The 16,783-nt window shown below is 47.7% G+C and overlaps 2 protein-coding genes across 3 annotated transcripts in view; one reads left to right on the top strand and one right to left on the bottom strand.

Moving 5' to 3' along the window:
• The window catches only part of ZNF423 (zinc finger protein 423), a 229,371-nt gene extending 224,307 nt beyond the window's left edge, over positions 1-5,064 (bottom strand). Inside the window, exon 1 of one of the 2 annotated variants that reach the window (XM_039558390.1) lies at positions 4,736-5,064. In XM_039558390.1, the coding sequence (XP_039414324.1) occupies positions 4,736-4,775 (40 nt within the window). In that variant the 5' untranslated portion in view covers positions 4,776-5,064. The remainder of the gene's footprint in view (positions 1-4,735) is intronic. The other variant, XM_039558391.1, reaches the window with a different exon arrangement.
• Positions 5,065-5,650: 586 nt separating this feature from the next.
• On the top strand, positions 5,651-14,907 carry LOC120410618 (collagen alpha-2(I) chain-like). Its single transcript, XM_039558595.1, has 3 exons — positions 5,651-5,725; positions 8,814-9,504; positions 14,066-14,907. The coding sequence occupies exons 2-3, from the start codon at positions 9,402-9,404 to the stop codon at positions 14,905-14,907; spliced, it is 945 nt and encodes a 314-aa protein (XP_039414529.1). The 5' UTR covers positions 5,651-5,725; positions 8,814-9,401.
• Positions 14,908-16,783: the final 1,876 nt, after the last annotated feature.

Genomic DNA, 16,783 nt, shown 5'->3' with positions numbered 1-16,783 from the left:
CATATTTAAACCTTTTGTGTTACCTTTTCCACTCTTTTCAATCTTTGGCCACGTTTATTCGTTATATTCACTGAGACCAATGGGAACAGGCCGCAATTAAAAGGTGTTTGCACACAGGCAGGAGTTTCAATCAGTAAAACCAGTTAAATACCACCCAGATCCCGTCCAGGAGAGTATACCAGAGGGAGAAAAAGGCAGGAAAATGGGACTTGTGGAGTTTAGGGGAGAACGCTGCTAGGCTTGTAGCAAAATACACAGGCAAAAATTAAAAACTGCAGGCTAATCCCTGAAGGCAGTGCTCGGAATACTGCATGGATTCAAACGCTCTCAGGGCACCAGCCCCACAATGAAACACCAACATCTCCAATTATTCCTAATCCCCCAAAAGCTACTCTTGATAAAGAACAATCAAGAGCATAATCTTATTTGATATGAGTTTTATCAATTCTAGCTGCTGCTTTCACTGTATCAATAAAATTCCACCGAAACTTGAATGAACTGTAAAATTAAAGGATAATCGCACAAGTCTCTTGTATTTGGCAATTATGGTTATACTTGTCAAAATTTAATTTGTAGAATGTACTGTTCCAGTACCTTCAGGTTCTTCTCTATCAACTGGGAAAAAAGGAAAATTATATCTTTAAGACAAGTATGAAAGACATTGTTACTTCCACAGTCAACTCTGTAACTGAGCTCCGACATTGTATAATTGACTTTGCAAGCAGAACAACAGCAATATAACAAAGAAAATGTCAGTGTTTTCACAGCGCTAATCTATAGCACTAGGAGGGCCTCCTGCTGTCAGCCAGAGCTGACAATACAATAGCTTTCAAAGGGATATTACCATCATGCTTTTATTCTTGACATCAATCAAGACAAAGAGAATCCTTTTCACAAGACATTCAAAATCAAACCTTTGTATGAGCAGATAGGTAAAACAGCATTCCTTTAAAGAAGATCATTCATAGCAATCAACTAATTGGAACTCAGCAAATGGTTGAAGTATTTTTATTTACTTTGCAGATAACGAAGTAATGAGCAACCCCCCTTTTCTCTTCTTGACTGACACAAATGAGGCAGGTAGGGTGTGAATCAAAAGTTTCTATCAGCAATTTTTGCCAACAGAAAGCAAAAAAATATGACAGCAATTCTGCAACTTCAAGCAGGATAACAAATCTAGAGTTAATTAGTGCATTCTTTTGCAAAACAGTTTGATTACCAACTAGCACGTTATGCACAAAATACCCCCGCAAGCTGACAGCAATTTGCAGAACTGTCAAATTCAGCAGACAAAGTGCATCTGATGCTTAAAACCTTGTGCAAGTGCGAGCCCAGTCCCTACAAATGGCAGTCCCGTAATGCCTCAATTACAATTACATGGGACTGGAAACCCACGGGTTGCTGTTACCCCCATCTCAGCACTGCGCCTTCCAGAACCACCTCCAAGCATGAGAGGCTGCAGTTTGACCAAGGGGAAGTAGGAAGACATGCTTTCCTCAGCCCCCCAAGTGGACTGGGTACCCCCAGTCCCCACAGCAGCCAGCACTGAACAAACTATTAAGGACACCCGTGTTAATATCAGCCCCCGCCACTAGTAATGGGGGACAAGACAGAGTGCTTCGACATTGACAGCTGTGTTATGTTCTGGGGTTCAGGACCACGTGGTTTTAACAACACTGAGTAGGGTATAACTCTTCCTTACAGAGAACTGAAAAAGCTCTCAGCAGTTGAGGTTACTGGCAACAGGGCAAGAGTCTGTGCTGAGGAAAATTACTTCTGTGGGCTTCATCTGTGACATGAAGTAAAGGCTTCAGAAGAGTATTTTACTCCATCACTGCTACCACCACACTGTCCCCTAAATGTTTATTTTGTAAACCAGCAAAGACTCAATACTCATGCTTTTATTCCATTCTCATTGAGCTGAAACCACTTTCCTTTAAACCAAGTAGAACATTGTCCCCAACCACCAGCTATAAGGTTATATCTTCAAGTTTGCACAAACTAATGGTCAAAACAAATCAGTGTATTGTATCGCAAATCATAAATCCCATGTCAGGGGGAAGCCCAGGGCTACTGCTGGAGTTACAGCTGGAGGAATTACTGTAAGTTTCTGCCAGGCTGAACCTGAGACCTGATAATACAGCACAGGGGCCACCTGACCTGCAGCTGTGCTGGCATCCACTTTGGGTTTGCTATCACTTCATTTTCAATAACGCGCATCTAAGACTTGTCAACATTCGATACTTCTGTCAAAGTCAATCACTTCTTTAAAGTCAGCATCACTCCCACTTAAAGTGCAGGCAACTTGCTTTTTGCATGCAGAATAATCCCTTTCATCACAGGCACAGGCTGATCCCATTTTAGTGCATAATCTTTCTGAATGAAAAAGGATACACAAATCTCAGTAGTGGTTAATAAATAGCAATGCTCCTATACAAAGTGAAATAAAAGATGGAAAAGAGAAAAACGTTAAATTATTTTAAGTCCTAAATGCCACACATATATCCACGTAATTTATGCTTGTTTTCGTCTCAGTTGAATTGGGAAACCTATGACCTCAGAGTGCCTTTATTTATTACATCTCAATTATTTCCATGGAAACGTGTACTGTGGCAATCTACTGGGTTGCCAGCTCCCTAGACCACAAAATGTATACAACGGACTTTTTAAAAGCAGAAGATATAGGTGAATAGAAAGAAAGGAAGAATTTTTTTTATCCTACATGCACATATGAGCTGCCTCCTATTATCCAGAATTTCACCCAGATTCAGCTCATTCTTAGACTCCCTGTTAGGCAGCTCAAGCTAAGACCTGTAATTTACATCCAGTTTATGCTGAAGCTGGAAACAACATTTTTTTATGCCTAGAGACCTCAGCAATATTTAGAATCTTTAAAAACTGGGCTTCACCCAGCTCACTGTTGCAAAGACCTTCTAGATATTTCTATATTACAGGGATAATGTTTCTCAGCTATGACTTGCCAGTAAGCTACCTGCTTCAATTCATAAAAGTGCTCTAGTAAATAGTAATCTGTTCTGTACCAGAATTAGAGTCAAAATTTCATTATAAAGTATCAACCACTTGCAAGAGATATTGCTGCCTAAAAGTAATGAGGAAGAAAACAAAAGAGTAATAAATAGTAAATATCTAACATTGTATGTCACAAGATGTCAAGGTTTACTAACTGAGCTTCTAGAGCAAACACTGTTTGCACTGGCATAGAACTATTTCCTGAATGATAAATATGACACTTCAGCACAGGAAAATATTTTAAACTCCAGAGGCCTGGCCACTAAGTGTGATCCCCTCATCCAAGAGAAGTCATGACCCAAGGCCTGCTCCACTGTTCTCAAACTGCAATTCTTTTAGTTTTAAACAATGTATTTCAGAGCATCCCCTAGAAATAGCTCTAACTCTGCCCTTTCTTCTGCCCACAGACTGTAACATTCATCTACCAATTACTGAAGTAGCTCCTTTAGCAGATTGTCCGGGATTGCGGAGGGTCACAAAGCCACACTGCAAACCTGCCCCACAGCACCATGCTAAAAGGTGCTCTTAGTTTGGGGAAAAATGATTAAGGGGCTTGTACAAAGATGAAGGACCGACTCTACAAAAACTTGATAAACATTTGAAGCACATACAACTTACATTGCAATCATCTGTTAAAGAATGGATATTTCACAAATAATATAAAATGGCCCTGGATGGGGTTTCAATTTGTTCTTTAGCTGGTCGATTAACTGCAGGCTAATTTTAGCTACTCACGAGTTATTTAATTACAAAAGCTTTGGACTTTTTGTTTCATCTTTTGGGCATCCAAAGTTCTGATCCTTTTGTGTTTCTGCAACAAAGCCTCCGGACCACTGAGTTTGCGACTTCTGCTTTGTGCAGAGGACAATAAAACCTTCCCCAACATCAGCTAACCTCCTCGTGGCTGGGAGCGAAAGGCTTCAGGAATCACGCCTTCCCTCTCGCACCCATTCACTTAAAAGTCAAAAAGCTGGCAAGGCGTGCAGTACGGCGCGGGGCTGGTCCCGGCCCTCCCTTTACGTTTCGCCAGCAGCTGTTTTCTTACGGAGGTAAACAGGAGATTTTAAACACCGCTTCGCTGGGCATGGAGAAGAGTACGCAGTTTAATGTCTAACCTTTATTCATATAGCCGTTACTAAATTTGGCCATTGTTTCTTCAAGCCCAAGCAAATTCTCAACCCCTATCTATCAAATTGGGTTTAATTCTCCCCTTCTTCCACCACCCTTACGCGCATTGGACAGCAGGCGCAAACAGACGGCGCTACTATTCCCAATCATAAAGGAACATTAATTTCGGGCTAACCGGCTAAAACCCGAGTGAGCTCATTCCTCCCTTCCCCGGCCCGCTGATGCGCCACCGCACCCGACCATCACCGCGAAACTTTCCTCCCTCCCCGCCTCAACGATGCCACCGGCTTCTTTCATCAATTATCGCGACACGTGTCGCCGGCGAGTCTCGGCCGACACCGCGGTACCCACACAGCCCCGGAACGGACAGCGGGCGGGCGGATGCTCCGCGTGGGGAGACGCCGTCGGTTCCGGGGGGGTCTCCGCCACCACCGGCCCGTACCGGGGGGGGATTCGCAATCCCCGCCAAGCCGGGCCCCGGCCTGATTGGCCGCGTCGCGGCGGCGGAGGCGGCTGCCCGGGGCCGGGCGGCGGCGGCGGCGGCGGCGGCGGCGGGGGCCGGCGGAGGATGCCTTACCTTTCACCGAGCGGGGCTTGGCTTGCTTCCTCCTGGACATGTCCGGGCGCCGTGGCTCGTCCTCCTTCTCCTCGTCTTCCTCCCGTCCCTTCCTTCTCTTCCTCTCCCTGCTTTCTCTCTCGCCCCCCCGCCCCCCGCACCTCCAAACTTTGCGAGGCGAAGCGGCAGCAGCGGGATCGATTATTTGATTTTTCTCACTTCTTTCGCCTGTTGCAATGCGGCAAGTTCAGCTCCTCTTTCCACCCCCTCGGGCACCTTCCCCCGGGGAAAAAAAAATTAAAAAAAAAAAAAAGAAAAGGAAAAAAAAAAAAAGAAAAATCGCAGGCGCAACAGTTGCAATATTTTTTTCCTTCTTATTTTTTTTTTGTTTGGGTTTTTGGTTTTTTTTTTGTTCCTTCCTTCCCTCCCCCCCTTGGATGTGCAAATTCTACCGACGCAAAGCGAGCCCGGCCCGCGCCCCCACCCGCCTTTTTGTTCTCTTTAAAGTTTGCAGGCGCCCTGTGGCTCAGTCCGGCTCGCACTTTCGGAATAATAATTTTTTTTTTAAAGGAAAAAGAAAAAAAAAAAAAAAGCAGCAGAGCCCTGTGCGGGGTCCCTGGGTTTGGGGTGGGGGAGGGCGCGCGGCGAGAACTCAGTGTCTAAACCCACGAGGAGCTCCGGCCCCGGCAATCCGGGACGCTCCGGGGGTGCGACCTTGTTGCGGTTTTCCTAAATCCTCCCTCGGCCGCGCTCGGCCCCCTCCCTCCCTCTCTGCCCGCTCGCCCCCGGCTGCCTCTCTCTTCCTCGCCCCCGCCGCTGGCCGGGGAGGGCGACGAGTCCTTTTTTATGCTGGCGGCGGGGGCCGAGGGGCGGCCGCCCCGTGTCCCCGGCGCGGCGCGGCCGGCCGTGCGCGGCGCGGAGCTGGAGCTGGGCGGGCGGGCGGGTGGGCTCCCCGCGGCCGGCCGCGCTCGCCGCCGCCTTCCCCTGCACGCACGCACTTCGCGGAACAAGGTAAGTGCTTCTTTGCATCGATGCCGGGGCCGCTAGCTGCCTCCATGGGTTATTCGCTGGAAGGTGGCACCGCTCCTGCCTTCATTGCTGCCGCTGCTGCCGCTGCTGCCCTGGGTTTTTATTTTCTTTAGCTCTCGCCAGCCTCCCTCTCTTTTCTTTGTCCTGGCTCCTTTTCCTCCTCCTGATCTTGCTGCTGGGGCTGCAGTGCAGACACACATAATAAAGCCAGGCTTGGCTGGAAATGTAGCTGAGTCCCAGCAGGAGGATGTGAGGAGTGGAGTCCCGGCGGGGGAGCGCTCTGATCCCGTAGGGAGCCCCGCGCAGCCTGCGCCGATCAGACGGAGAGAGAGCCAACAGCACCGAGCCATGGACGGCCCGGGAAATACAGCGGCCGCCCGCAAAACGCGGACCGCCGCCGCGGACCGGACTCGCGGCCGCGCGGAGCCGCCGCCCCGCCCCCCCCGGCCCCGTCGGGTCCGGCCCGGCCCGGCCCGGCCGGCGCGCGCTAAGTCCGAGGCCGAGCCCGCAGAGCGCTGCCCCGCGCAGGCGGCCCGGGCTGCCCTCGATCCGCACCGGGGCGGGCGCAATGAGATCCCCTCCGAGTGCGAAGGGCTCAGCGGCCGCGGGAAAAGTCGCGGGCGGTTTTTAACACACGCACACATCTCCGCTGGGCTGTTCGTGCAGAGCTGGGAGGAAGAGTTACTTTACTCTGCCTCTCCCAAGGTGTTAAATTTAGCAGGACCTGGAGTCGCCCGCGCCTCCCCACTGGGAAGGCAGATTCTAGAAAAATCTGAACTTGTCATCTCAAGGAGCACTTGGTGCCAAGTTATGAATGAAATTACTCAAGATAAACACTCTGTGAGTTTCTTCTCCCATTTAGACAGGCCTTGTTCGTTTCACGGAGCCTTTACTGCTGTGTAAGAACAAGGTGCATCCAGCACTTCATTTACTGTACCCCAAGCAGTGCGTGAGGAATTGTGGCTCCAAGCATCCTCACCCCGGCACTAATGGGCCATCACGAGAGCCCACGCAGTTGTACATCTGGACATCAAAAGAGAAGATGTCCTGAAGGAAAGGAATGGGTTTTGCTAAGACCCTGTGAAAACAGCCCTGGCAGAGGAAGGTGCTGAAGCCAGGCCCCAGGGCAGTGGTGAGGATGCAGCACTCTGCCCAGCCTGCGGGCTGGCATCAAACAGGGGTGTAGGGGGTTGTGTATAGGCATTGTTTTCTTGCTAGTGATCTCCATCTGGAAAGCATCTTCATTTTTTCTTTTTCCCCCACACCAAAAGAAACCCAAACAACTCAAGAATGAGTTTGTCATTTAATCAGGTGAGTTCAATATAGAACTGTAAAAATTTGTCTTAGTGCAGCATCACATTTGAATAGGTGTCTAGTGGTGATTTTCTGTTTTCTTAAGGTTTGACAGAAACTATTTGGTTTAGTAATGTCATATTAAAGATTTAGAGTTCCTTCCTACTGTATGATTCCAGATTACCACCACATACTGGACATACAGAAAAAATGTTTCCTATAACGCCACTATAATCAAGGTATACTTCCTCCACCCCAATGCATTAAGTAGCAAATTGGTGGTTCACAAATGCAGCCTGGAACAAGGATGGATTGCTAAAGAGCCGATGGCCCCAGTTCTGATTCCAATAAAAATGGGGATAACTCTTAGTTGACACAGATTCACCACTGTAAAAACCAATGTGGTATCAGTTTCTGTAAAGAAATAATGAAGGCTGACAAGGAGAAAAAAATGTTGTGATACAGATCTACTGAAAAACACAGGATCATGGTAGATTTGGTCAGCGTGACCCTAGATTCATATCCATTGAGCATCTCATCGTCTCTGAGATCAGGAACTGAATTACTTCTGTATGCTTGTCTTATTGGAGAGGCTTAATCCCCAGGCTATCAACTTGTTTCTGTTCTCTCACTGGCCCAATGAATATTTAATTATTCTTACAAAGCAGAACAGCTTCAGCAGGACAGATTCTCATCCCAGAATGTGCTGGCGGTTGGGCACTCTCAGAGGAGTTCAGAGACCCAAATTCAAATCCCCATGCAATCAGGCAAAGAGGGGATTTCAGTCTTAGTTTTACACATTCCACTTGGCAAGTAATTCGAAAGCCCCATTGCCACCCCAAGCCCCTCTGCCATCCAGCCCTCTGTTCCCACATTTTCTGTATTTTTTAAAATAATTTTAAATCACATGATTAAAATGAAGCGACGTTTCCCCATTTCTTAAATTCATTAGGAAATCCGTACATTTTCATTTTAATTTTATTTTTTACCTTTTCTGTTGCTGGAGGGCCAGTGAGAAGGTTTATTTGCAAGGCCCTACCCAGTCGACAGCAAGGTGAGGAGCCCTGGTCTGAGCATCGCCAGCCCCTCCCATGAAAGTAGTTCAAGTTCACTCCTACAGCTGTTGCCAAAGCAGCAGCACCCTTGAAACCACTGCCTTCCATGGTGGCATCTGTTGAGAAATACCCAGTTTATAGCTAAAGAAAGCAGGAAGGCAGGTTTGACAGAAAAATAATGAATCACATACATAAATCTGTCTTTAAATTTAGCACACACATATATAATTACTAATTCATCCCTCTCTATTATCTTCAAACCCAGCAATACACAGATTTCCTCCAGGCCCTGCTCTGTAAGTATATCTCTGCTCCACAGAGTTTTCCAACATGTGCCTAAATGCTTTGCTGCTCTATTGTCACAACACATCATTTGTGCATCTCCTCCAGATACATGTACATGGAGTTTATGTGGTCCTGCAGCCACTCTTGAGCAAAGAAAGCCCCATAACCCTGCTGGGCCCCCCAGAGAAATGCAGAGTTCACCCATCCAGGCTCTCTTCCCAACACCACAACTTATATTGTCATTAAAATAGATACATTTCAAGAGTGCTAATAACAAGGGAAGACTTCACAGCCTTTATTAAAATATTTAAGGCAAATGACACCAGCCTGTGTGCTAATTTAATAAAAATACATTTAATAATTTAATTTAATTATGGTAATTTAAGAATGCAATAAAAATATATTTTGAATCTCTTATCAATCTTGTTCCCTCACAGATGCCTTTTCTTTTTGTTCTGGGGAATTTTAATAAAAGCACAAAGCCAAGACTGCCAGAGTGCAGAGCTGTTCTCTCCGGGACAGAACCAAGAGCCCTCCTGCAGCTCCGGATGACGTCCATGTCTCATTGGGTCGCTGGGACAATTTGGATGCCGGATTCTCTGCTTGTAACTCCTTTTGGGAATGTCATTGTTTTATATTATGCATGACACAGATCCTACACTATACACAACGCAGCTGCTGGTGAGAGGGAACCAGTCCTGAGATGCAGAGGAGCCCCCCGAGCTCAGCGTGGCTTGTCTGAAAACAGGATTTGCTAGTGGAGGCATTGCCACCTCCACTATCCAAGCCCCATGAGGCTGACATGAGGCACCGAGCCCTGATCTGCGGGGCCGTGGTGGTCCCTGCCCCTCCACTCACTGCCATGCTTCTCCTCAAAGACACCAGTGCTGGTATCAGTGCACTCCCTTTTCTGGGGGAAACCAATACACTTGCTTTTCATGCCAGCTAACTCAAGATGTTGATTTGATTTTGCTCTGCTCTCTTCTACCACATGCATGCACAGTGAACCTAATTTTTAAAGTTTGATGACTTTCAGGAAGATACTATCCATAACAATCGTGACATCTGAGATAGTCCCACCCTGGCAGCATTATAGGAAACTGACTGGCTTTTCTCTGGAAAATGCAGGTGGGACTAACAGCCTCTCTATATTTACAGGTTTACTTGCATTCAATACTTAGAGCAAAACCCTATACATTTCTAAGTATAGACAATTATTTTGAAAGTGTTTCAGAATCAGTTTGCAATTACAAGTTACATAAAAATGGCACAGTTGTGTAAAAAAAATACAAACTTCATGAAAGGGATGTTAAATCAGGACTATGGGAGTTAGGCACCCAATGAATCAGGCCTGCTTTGAGAAAGCCAGCCTCAGTAATGATTTAAACTTTCTAAAATCAAAAAGAGGAGTATCTTCAACACAAAAAGACTGAGAGGGTGATCACCCATTACCAGGCAGCAGAGGGAAGATCACCATAATTGTAGAGCAGCCAGTAAGAGTCAACCTTAAATTAAAGAATATACCATATGTATAGACCTAATTAAGAGATGCCGCATAACAGCTAAGAAATGTGGCAAAATGCTCACGCCCCAGAAAAAGCCATACTGCACAATCTGATCAGAGGGTGCAGCTAAAACTACCATGCAAAATGGGAATTGAGCAGTGCCAAGACCTGGTGTCCAAGGCACCTCTACCCTCACCAGCCCTCAGCACGGCAGGAGTTGCTCTGGCTGAGGTTTGACAGAGGTGAGTGAACACCTGAGCTCTCTGGATGTGCAAAGGAATACAGGCACATGCAGGAAATTATTAAAAGGACTAGATTATTTCTTAAAAGAGATAATGTTTTCAAAGCACACAGCACAATGCAATCATTCAGTGGAGAGTCAAATGTCACAGTGGATACAGCTGCAAGACAGTGTCGCTCTTTATTTACAGTAAAATATGTCAAATAGGGAACACAAAGGCATCGTCAGGATAAACATGGGACTGGAGCACACAAAGGCAGGCGGCATCCGCAGCGCATCAGGCAACCTGAATAAAAGCCCCGACTACAATACCAGCCCAGTTTCTATGGTGCTCTTGAGTTAAAGCCTCCAAACACTTTACATAAATAAATAACTGGCATCCCACATTTTAGTCATAAGCAAGGACTGACATAGTCTAAAATGTGGGCTACAGAGCAGCAGAAACTAGAGGTGCTCCAGATGGACGATATGCACACTCGAAGAATTGGTGGTGTGTGTGCAGGCAGCATGCAGCCAGAGTGCCTGAGTTTACACTTTGAGAAGTTACAGTGAAAAGAGATTGAGATGTTACCCAAGGGCATTGAAAAACAAAGGAAAGTTTCCTGTGAAATGAATGTTAGTATGCACAGGATTAGGAGCCTGTTTCATGTGCACGAGCCATGTGCACCAATATTAGTATTCATACGTTTCGAATAAGCAGTGATTTTAAATTCTTTTCCACTTGTGTATGGCTTTTACTTCTATCAGTCATTTTTCTTTAGTTAAAGAAGATACAATAGTCTGAAATCAGGATAGAGTAAGTGGTGCAGTTAGTGACATTTTTGGAAAAATACTATCGTACACTGGAGCTGAATTTAACTCAAATATCACAAAATACCCATCTGTAGATGAATTACATACACAACCCCTTCCACAGTTACAGTGAAAGTCATTACTGATAATAGTGCTAAAGACACAGATCATGCAACGCCCTACAAATACAAGCAGGTATTCCATAGCTGACCAACCAAAGCATTCGTTTTGGTCTCTGCTCCAATTAGGTGTGGGGGTCAGGCAGAGGATCTGCACTTCGTGACAAAACCACCTTTAGCACAAAGACTTTTCCAGGCTCTGCATCTGCCCTTTGAATATTTCTGTAATGATAACTTAGAGCATTATAGTGTTACTTAACAACTTACAATGTTTAGGATAAGAAAGTATCATGTTTCCATATTTTTATCACAGCTCAGAGAAAGTCTCTCTCTATGATCCACATATTCTGTGTTCTTTTCATTCTCGTTGGTCGTGGGTCTGTACTGCTGCTCAAAGGACATAAAGAATAAAAAATACATTCTTCATTTGAATTAGTTAAAAGTGGGTGAAGTCCTGGTGCAGGAAGGTGTTCGGTGGCTCTGGGGTGAGCTGGCCAGTAGAACTATGTTACAGGCTCTCCAGCTGCTGGCTCCAGCACGGGCCCCTGTCCTTCACCCTCTCCTTGATGTCAGCTCAGCTCTGCAAGCTCCGACAAGGCATTTCTGCAATGAGGATGGGTCACTGCATCTCCTTCCCCGTGAGAGTAGCTCAGTGTGCCCACTGAGACCCTTTCTTGCCAGGGTTGCGATCAAAGAGCTCATTCACTTTACCGGGCTTTGTTACTCGGGTGGAAGCTGCCCTTGTACCCAACAGGCATCTTCACTGCTCTCTGGCCAGCAGCAGTGGCAAAAACCACGATACAGGATCTATAATTTTATTCACATCTCTGCCAGCATTGCTGACTAGGATAATCTTGAGACACGGAGAACGAAAGTCAGCGGGAGTGACAAGTGAAAAAGCCGGAGGAGAGGAGAGGCACAGCTAGGGCAGCACCAGGAGCTCAGCAGGGGGCTCCAGGAGCTCCAGGGCAAAGCACGGCAGCGGCCTTCAAAGCTGTTCCTTCTCCACCAGTACAAAGCCATTTAAGTGCACTCTTTAAGTTGAATGCTGTGTACTTTTACATAACTGAAGGAGAACAAATACCCCATTAGCAGATAATTAGCACTTGGACTCTGAGTACTTATTTAAGGTATTACGGATCGACCTCCAGCATTACGAGTGATTCATGTCCCCCATATATTCAGGCATCCTTGTTTCTTTTTTATGATTATAAATTTCTGTGCCATGTATACCTGTAATGTATATGAGATGTTCAGAATTGCACTCCAGAGACAGAAGATTTCCCTATCTAGAGAAAAAGTTTAGCAATGTTAATAACTAATAGTGGGTACATCACTTTTCCTTCCTCCTTGGAGTCAAAAAGCCCCATTCACACTAGCCCGGGATCATCTCTCGAACTGGATGGTGGATTTTCTCAGCCACTAAGCCCGGTCCCAGCAGGGGTGAGGAAGTGCTGTGAGGCCTCGGGGCAAACTCACCCCAGGAACTGGACGCGGCAGCACCCACACCATGGAAACTCTCAAAATGTGGTACCAAAGACTGCCAAACACAACCAGGCAGCTGCCGTCTGGACCGGCTCCTATCAGGAGTCACAGAGCAACCCATCGCCAGGGTCCAGACTCTCACAAGCATTTTACATGAGTAGGCACAGCTTGTCTAAAAATTCCTACATTTCCAGAGGCTTCCACTCCATTGATATTTTCCCAATAAAACAACAGGGAGAAGCGATCTCTCCCCACCTGTTTTCTCATAAACAACAAAAAAATAATAGTCCTTGAGCACATTTCCAATCTTGCCAGCATCAGCCAGCCATCTACTAATGCTGCCATGTCTTTAAAAAGTGTGCACCACCAAGTAAAGATGCTGACCGTTTGCACCAAAACCTTCTCACCCTCTAGAAAACCATCACTGGCAGCTTTGGCAAGTAGTGGTATGAAACCAGTGCTCACAACTGCAGTACAGTGTGTCCCAGCTCAGCTTGTCCCTACCTGACATCCCTGTCCCAGGGGATGCTGCCTTTCTACTCTCAAAGCTGTTCACAGGTCCAGAAAAGCAAAGTCTAAACAGTGGCTTCACATTAAACCAAGCAGCTTGAGGACAGGCAGCCGAACTGCTGCTGTCACCTCCTCTTCCAGCTCCTTCCTACTGAACCGAAGAAAAGAAAACTGAAACACCAATCAAGTCCCATTCTACAAAATTAATTGTTTCCACTTGCTTCTTTTCTGTGTCTGCTTTTCTGTAATTACGCAGAAAGACACAACGTACTGCATGGGGCTATTGATTAGCAAACCCCACAGCTGCACAGGCAGACCCGCAGGCAGTTCTGAAAGAGGCATTTTAAAGAAAGTTTGTTCTTTAATACCGAGATTTTTATGGTCCCTCTTCTGATTTGGTGTGATAACATGGATGAGCTTGTGGTAGGGAGCAGGTGGCAGTGTGAGAACATGCAGTTTTTATTCTTGTAAAAAATTTCACAAGAAAGTTATCTCTTTGCTATTGAATAGAAAATTATTGAATAGAAAATTATCTCGTTGCTATTGAATTATGATGCCAAAAACCCAGGGAAAAGATCTCATTCTCTATTAAATTCAGTAAGATTTGTCAAGTAGTTTCTATAGAATCTGCAAGGTTTCTTCATATGTCTCTCAGTTTCATCTCTCCAGAGGGTTTTGGAAGGGTCACAGAATATTTCCCTGTTATCAGCCCAAGTGATGTGCTGTTTAAATCCTATGATTGTCAGTGTTTATTTTTATCTTATTAGGACTCCTTTTGTAGATAGAAAGGAATAAGTCTTACCAACAATATGGCTTACAGTCAGCTGGGCAAAATAGGAGAGGCCATAGGTTTTAAAGAGAACTGGATTTGTTTACATTTATTTTTAGGGTTTTATTTTTAAATCCTAAAGCACATTTTTAAATGGATCAGTCCAAATTCTTGAAATAGTATAACAATACAACTTTCAAAATTGCCCTGCTGTTTATTTGGTTATGTTACTACGTTGCTCAATGTTATTGTTGTGTCCTCCAATCAGGCACCGAATGCCGAGTCCCGGTGCGTGGAATTTCTCAGAGGCGGGCACAAACATCCACGAGGGCAGCAGATGAAAGACTCCCACTCCTGAAGCTTGCACACTTCTCCGGGCAACCACCACTGCTGTCTGGGCGACCAGACTCCCGGGGACTGCCAGGGGATTTCCCAGATCGGCACTGCCTTGGGGGTCCAGCTGGAAGGGTACGGCACAGCACGCCACCGGAGCACCGGGGCAGTTCGAACATCACCACGCAGCCGCCGGCCACGGTGAGCGCTGCGAGGCCGGCTCTGGCCGGACACAGTGGCGGCTGCAGGGCTGAGTGCTCGTGCCCGCAAATCCCGGGGGAATGTGATCCCAAAGTGATGGCCATCCTCGGGAGCCATGGCCACTCGGAGAACAACATAATGTCAGGTCCTGACATGTCTTCTCGAAACGGGAAAAAACACGCCGTGGGAAAGGAGCCCCCTGCACCATTTGGGAGCCCGCAGCTCTGGTGCCGTGCTCAGCCTCGGGCGAGCAGCTCGGAGGGGCTCACGGCGCCACAGCCGGGGCGTGGGGCCACTCTGGGAGCAGCTGGACAGGCCACGAATTCCTGCCGGCGGCCGGCCCGGCGGGGCATAGCAACGGGAGCCGGGGGAGGAACGGGAAGCAGCGGGAGCTGTGAGAAAGCGAGCGGCGCCGCGGAGAGAGGCGGGGGCCGGCGCGGGGGCGCGGAGGAGGAGGAGGAGGGGGCAGGGGCGGCCAGGCCGGGGTGCGCGGCGGCGGCTCGGGCCCTCCCGCCGGGCACGGCTCCTCTCCGGGCAGCCGTACGCCACCCAAAGCCGCCGGTTTGCGGCCGCTGAGGTTCGCGCCAGCCTGCGCCGGGCTCGATCCCCGCGACACGCACCGCGCTGCCGCCAGCCCCGCAGCGGGGGTCGGGGCCCTGCTGCCTCCCCCGCCGCTCCCAGCCGGGGCACGCACCGAGTGCCCCCGCCAGCGCTGGCTGCCCGCCTCTCACAGCGCCGCTGTCTCGGCCGAGGCTGCGGAACGGCATCGCTCCCCGGGCCACGGGGGCGTTTGAAGTGCCGTGGCCCCGGGGTCCCTCCTCCGCTCGGTGCAGCCGTGGCTGCTCTGCACAGGGTCCAGCTCCCGAGGAGAACCAGCCTCGCCGGGGGCAGGCATTGCGAAGCCACTAGATTTCATGTCAGAAAGGATGTTTTACTGCACGAGTTTGTTCTTCTGCTTGAAGAAAATGTTAATCAAAATGCAGAGGAGACACAATAGCTGTACAGATACATTAAATATCTAGTTACTACGCAATAAATAATTAATAAAGTTAATTTATTTCACCAATCTCTGGTCAAGTAATACCCTTACAACCAATCAATAGCAATAAGGCATAACATTTGTATGAGCCTTCTCTTTGCTGTGTGATCATTAATAACCAACAGCTGAGCACTCCCGATATCGAAGGCCAGCAAAAACTTCAGGAAGTTTCGATTACATCAGTGATTCTGCTTTTAGTTTGTGAAATGCTCCTGAAGCGTCCGGCATATCTAACAGGCATGTAGGCTGGGGTTTCCCAATGAATTTAGGGAATCTAAATGCCAAGCTCCTGCTCACTTTCAGTGGAAACAAATTCCGAGCAAGTTCAGGCCTTTTCAAAACCTTAGCATTCATATTTTGAAAGTTATACATAGATAGTGCCAGGTTTTTACCACTTTCCTAACTTTAGCTGGGGACAGGGTCCTCTCCTATATAAGAAAGGGGGAAAAGAGAACCTGCGGAAGATTGCTTATTCATACGAAGTTTGCGAAAGTTTGTATATAAAGTTTACAAAACCATCACAATTTCTCTTTCAGCATTTGCAGACATCTGCACCTGGCAGAGCTCTCAGCTGGAGGCTACCGCAGGGCTGAGTCATTTCAGAAGGTAGCAACAACTGCCCTGATTTCCTCAGGAATTAAAATAGTTCCTAACACACAGCAGTTTGTTTCTTGTACAACGATTTGGAGAGGGAGGTTTGTCCCCCACAGGGTGAGATATGGTGTGGGGGGCTGGTGCTCCTTCCAGGCCGCTTGCCTCACTGCCCTGAGTGGCCACACGCATGCGGGGGCTGGAGCCAGTCCCTTGGAGGCAGCAATGCTGGCTGCTGTCTCAGGCACTGCCATGGCAGGAGGAAAAAATGGCTTGTACCTCTAAGGGTCAGTGGCACCAGCTCTGGGATGTGTCCTGCTTGTGGGTCCTCATCCCTCTGCTCTGTCGTGGGAGTTCTGTATGTTCAGGTGCACCCTGTCCAGCACCACCATAGGGCTCCTGTCCCGGTCAGGGTGGCATCAGGACAGGGGTTGTTCCCAGGGACTCTCTCCAGCTCCTCCAGTTCCTGGGAGTTACTAACATCAGTGTGAACAAGGAAGTTTGCCTCTTCAGGGTATTTTTAGCAGCCTCCTGCCCAATGACCACAGGATAAAGGCAGCCTAGCTGGATGAGAATAGGTCACTGAGACACAGTGACACTTGGTAACAAACCAAGGCTTGCCAAGTGTCAGAGCTAGCCATGGCCTAGACTGCTTCTAAACCCCAGGCCATTGCCCTGCTTCCAGCCCACCCTTCACTGCTGCAGTGAGCTCCAGCAGTGTGAGGCCCCCATTGCAGACATACTCACATCAGCCCATCCCAGCTGAGGTGCTGAGCTCGCAGGGTGCGGATGGCCACCCCAGCACTGAGCACCAGGGCCAGG

Source organism: Corvus cornix, chromosome 11 (assembly GCF_000738735.6).
Source record: "Corvus cornix cornix isolate S_Up_H32 chromosome 11, ASM73873v5, whole genome shotgun sequence".
Lineage (NCBI taxonomy): Eukaryota > Metazoa > Chordata > Aves > Passeriformes > Corvidae > Corvus > Corvus cornix.
The sequence above is the reverse complement of the archived record's forward strand: the minus strand, read 5'-3'. Positions and strand labels throughout refer to the sequence as shown.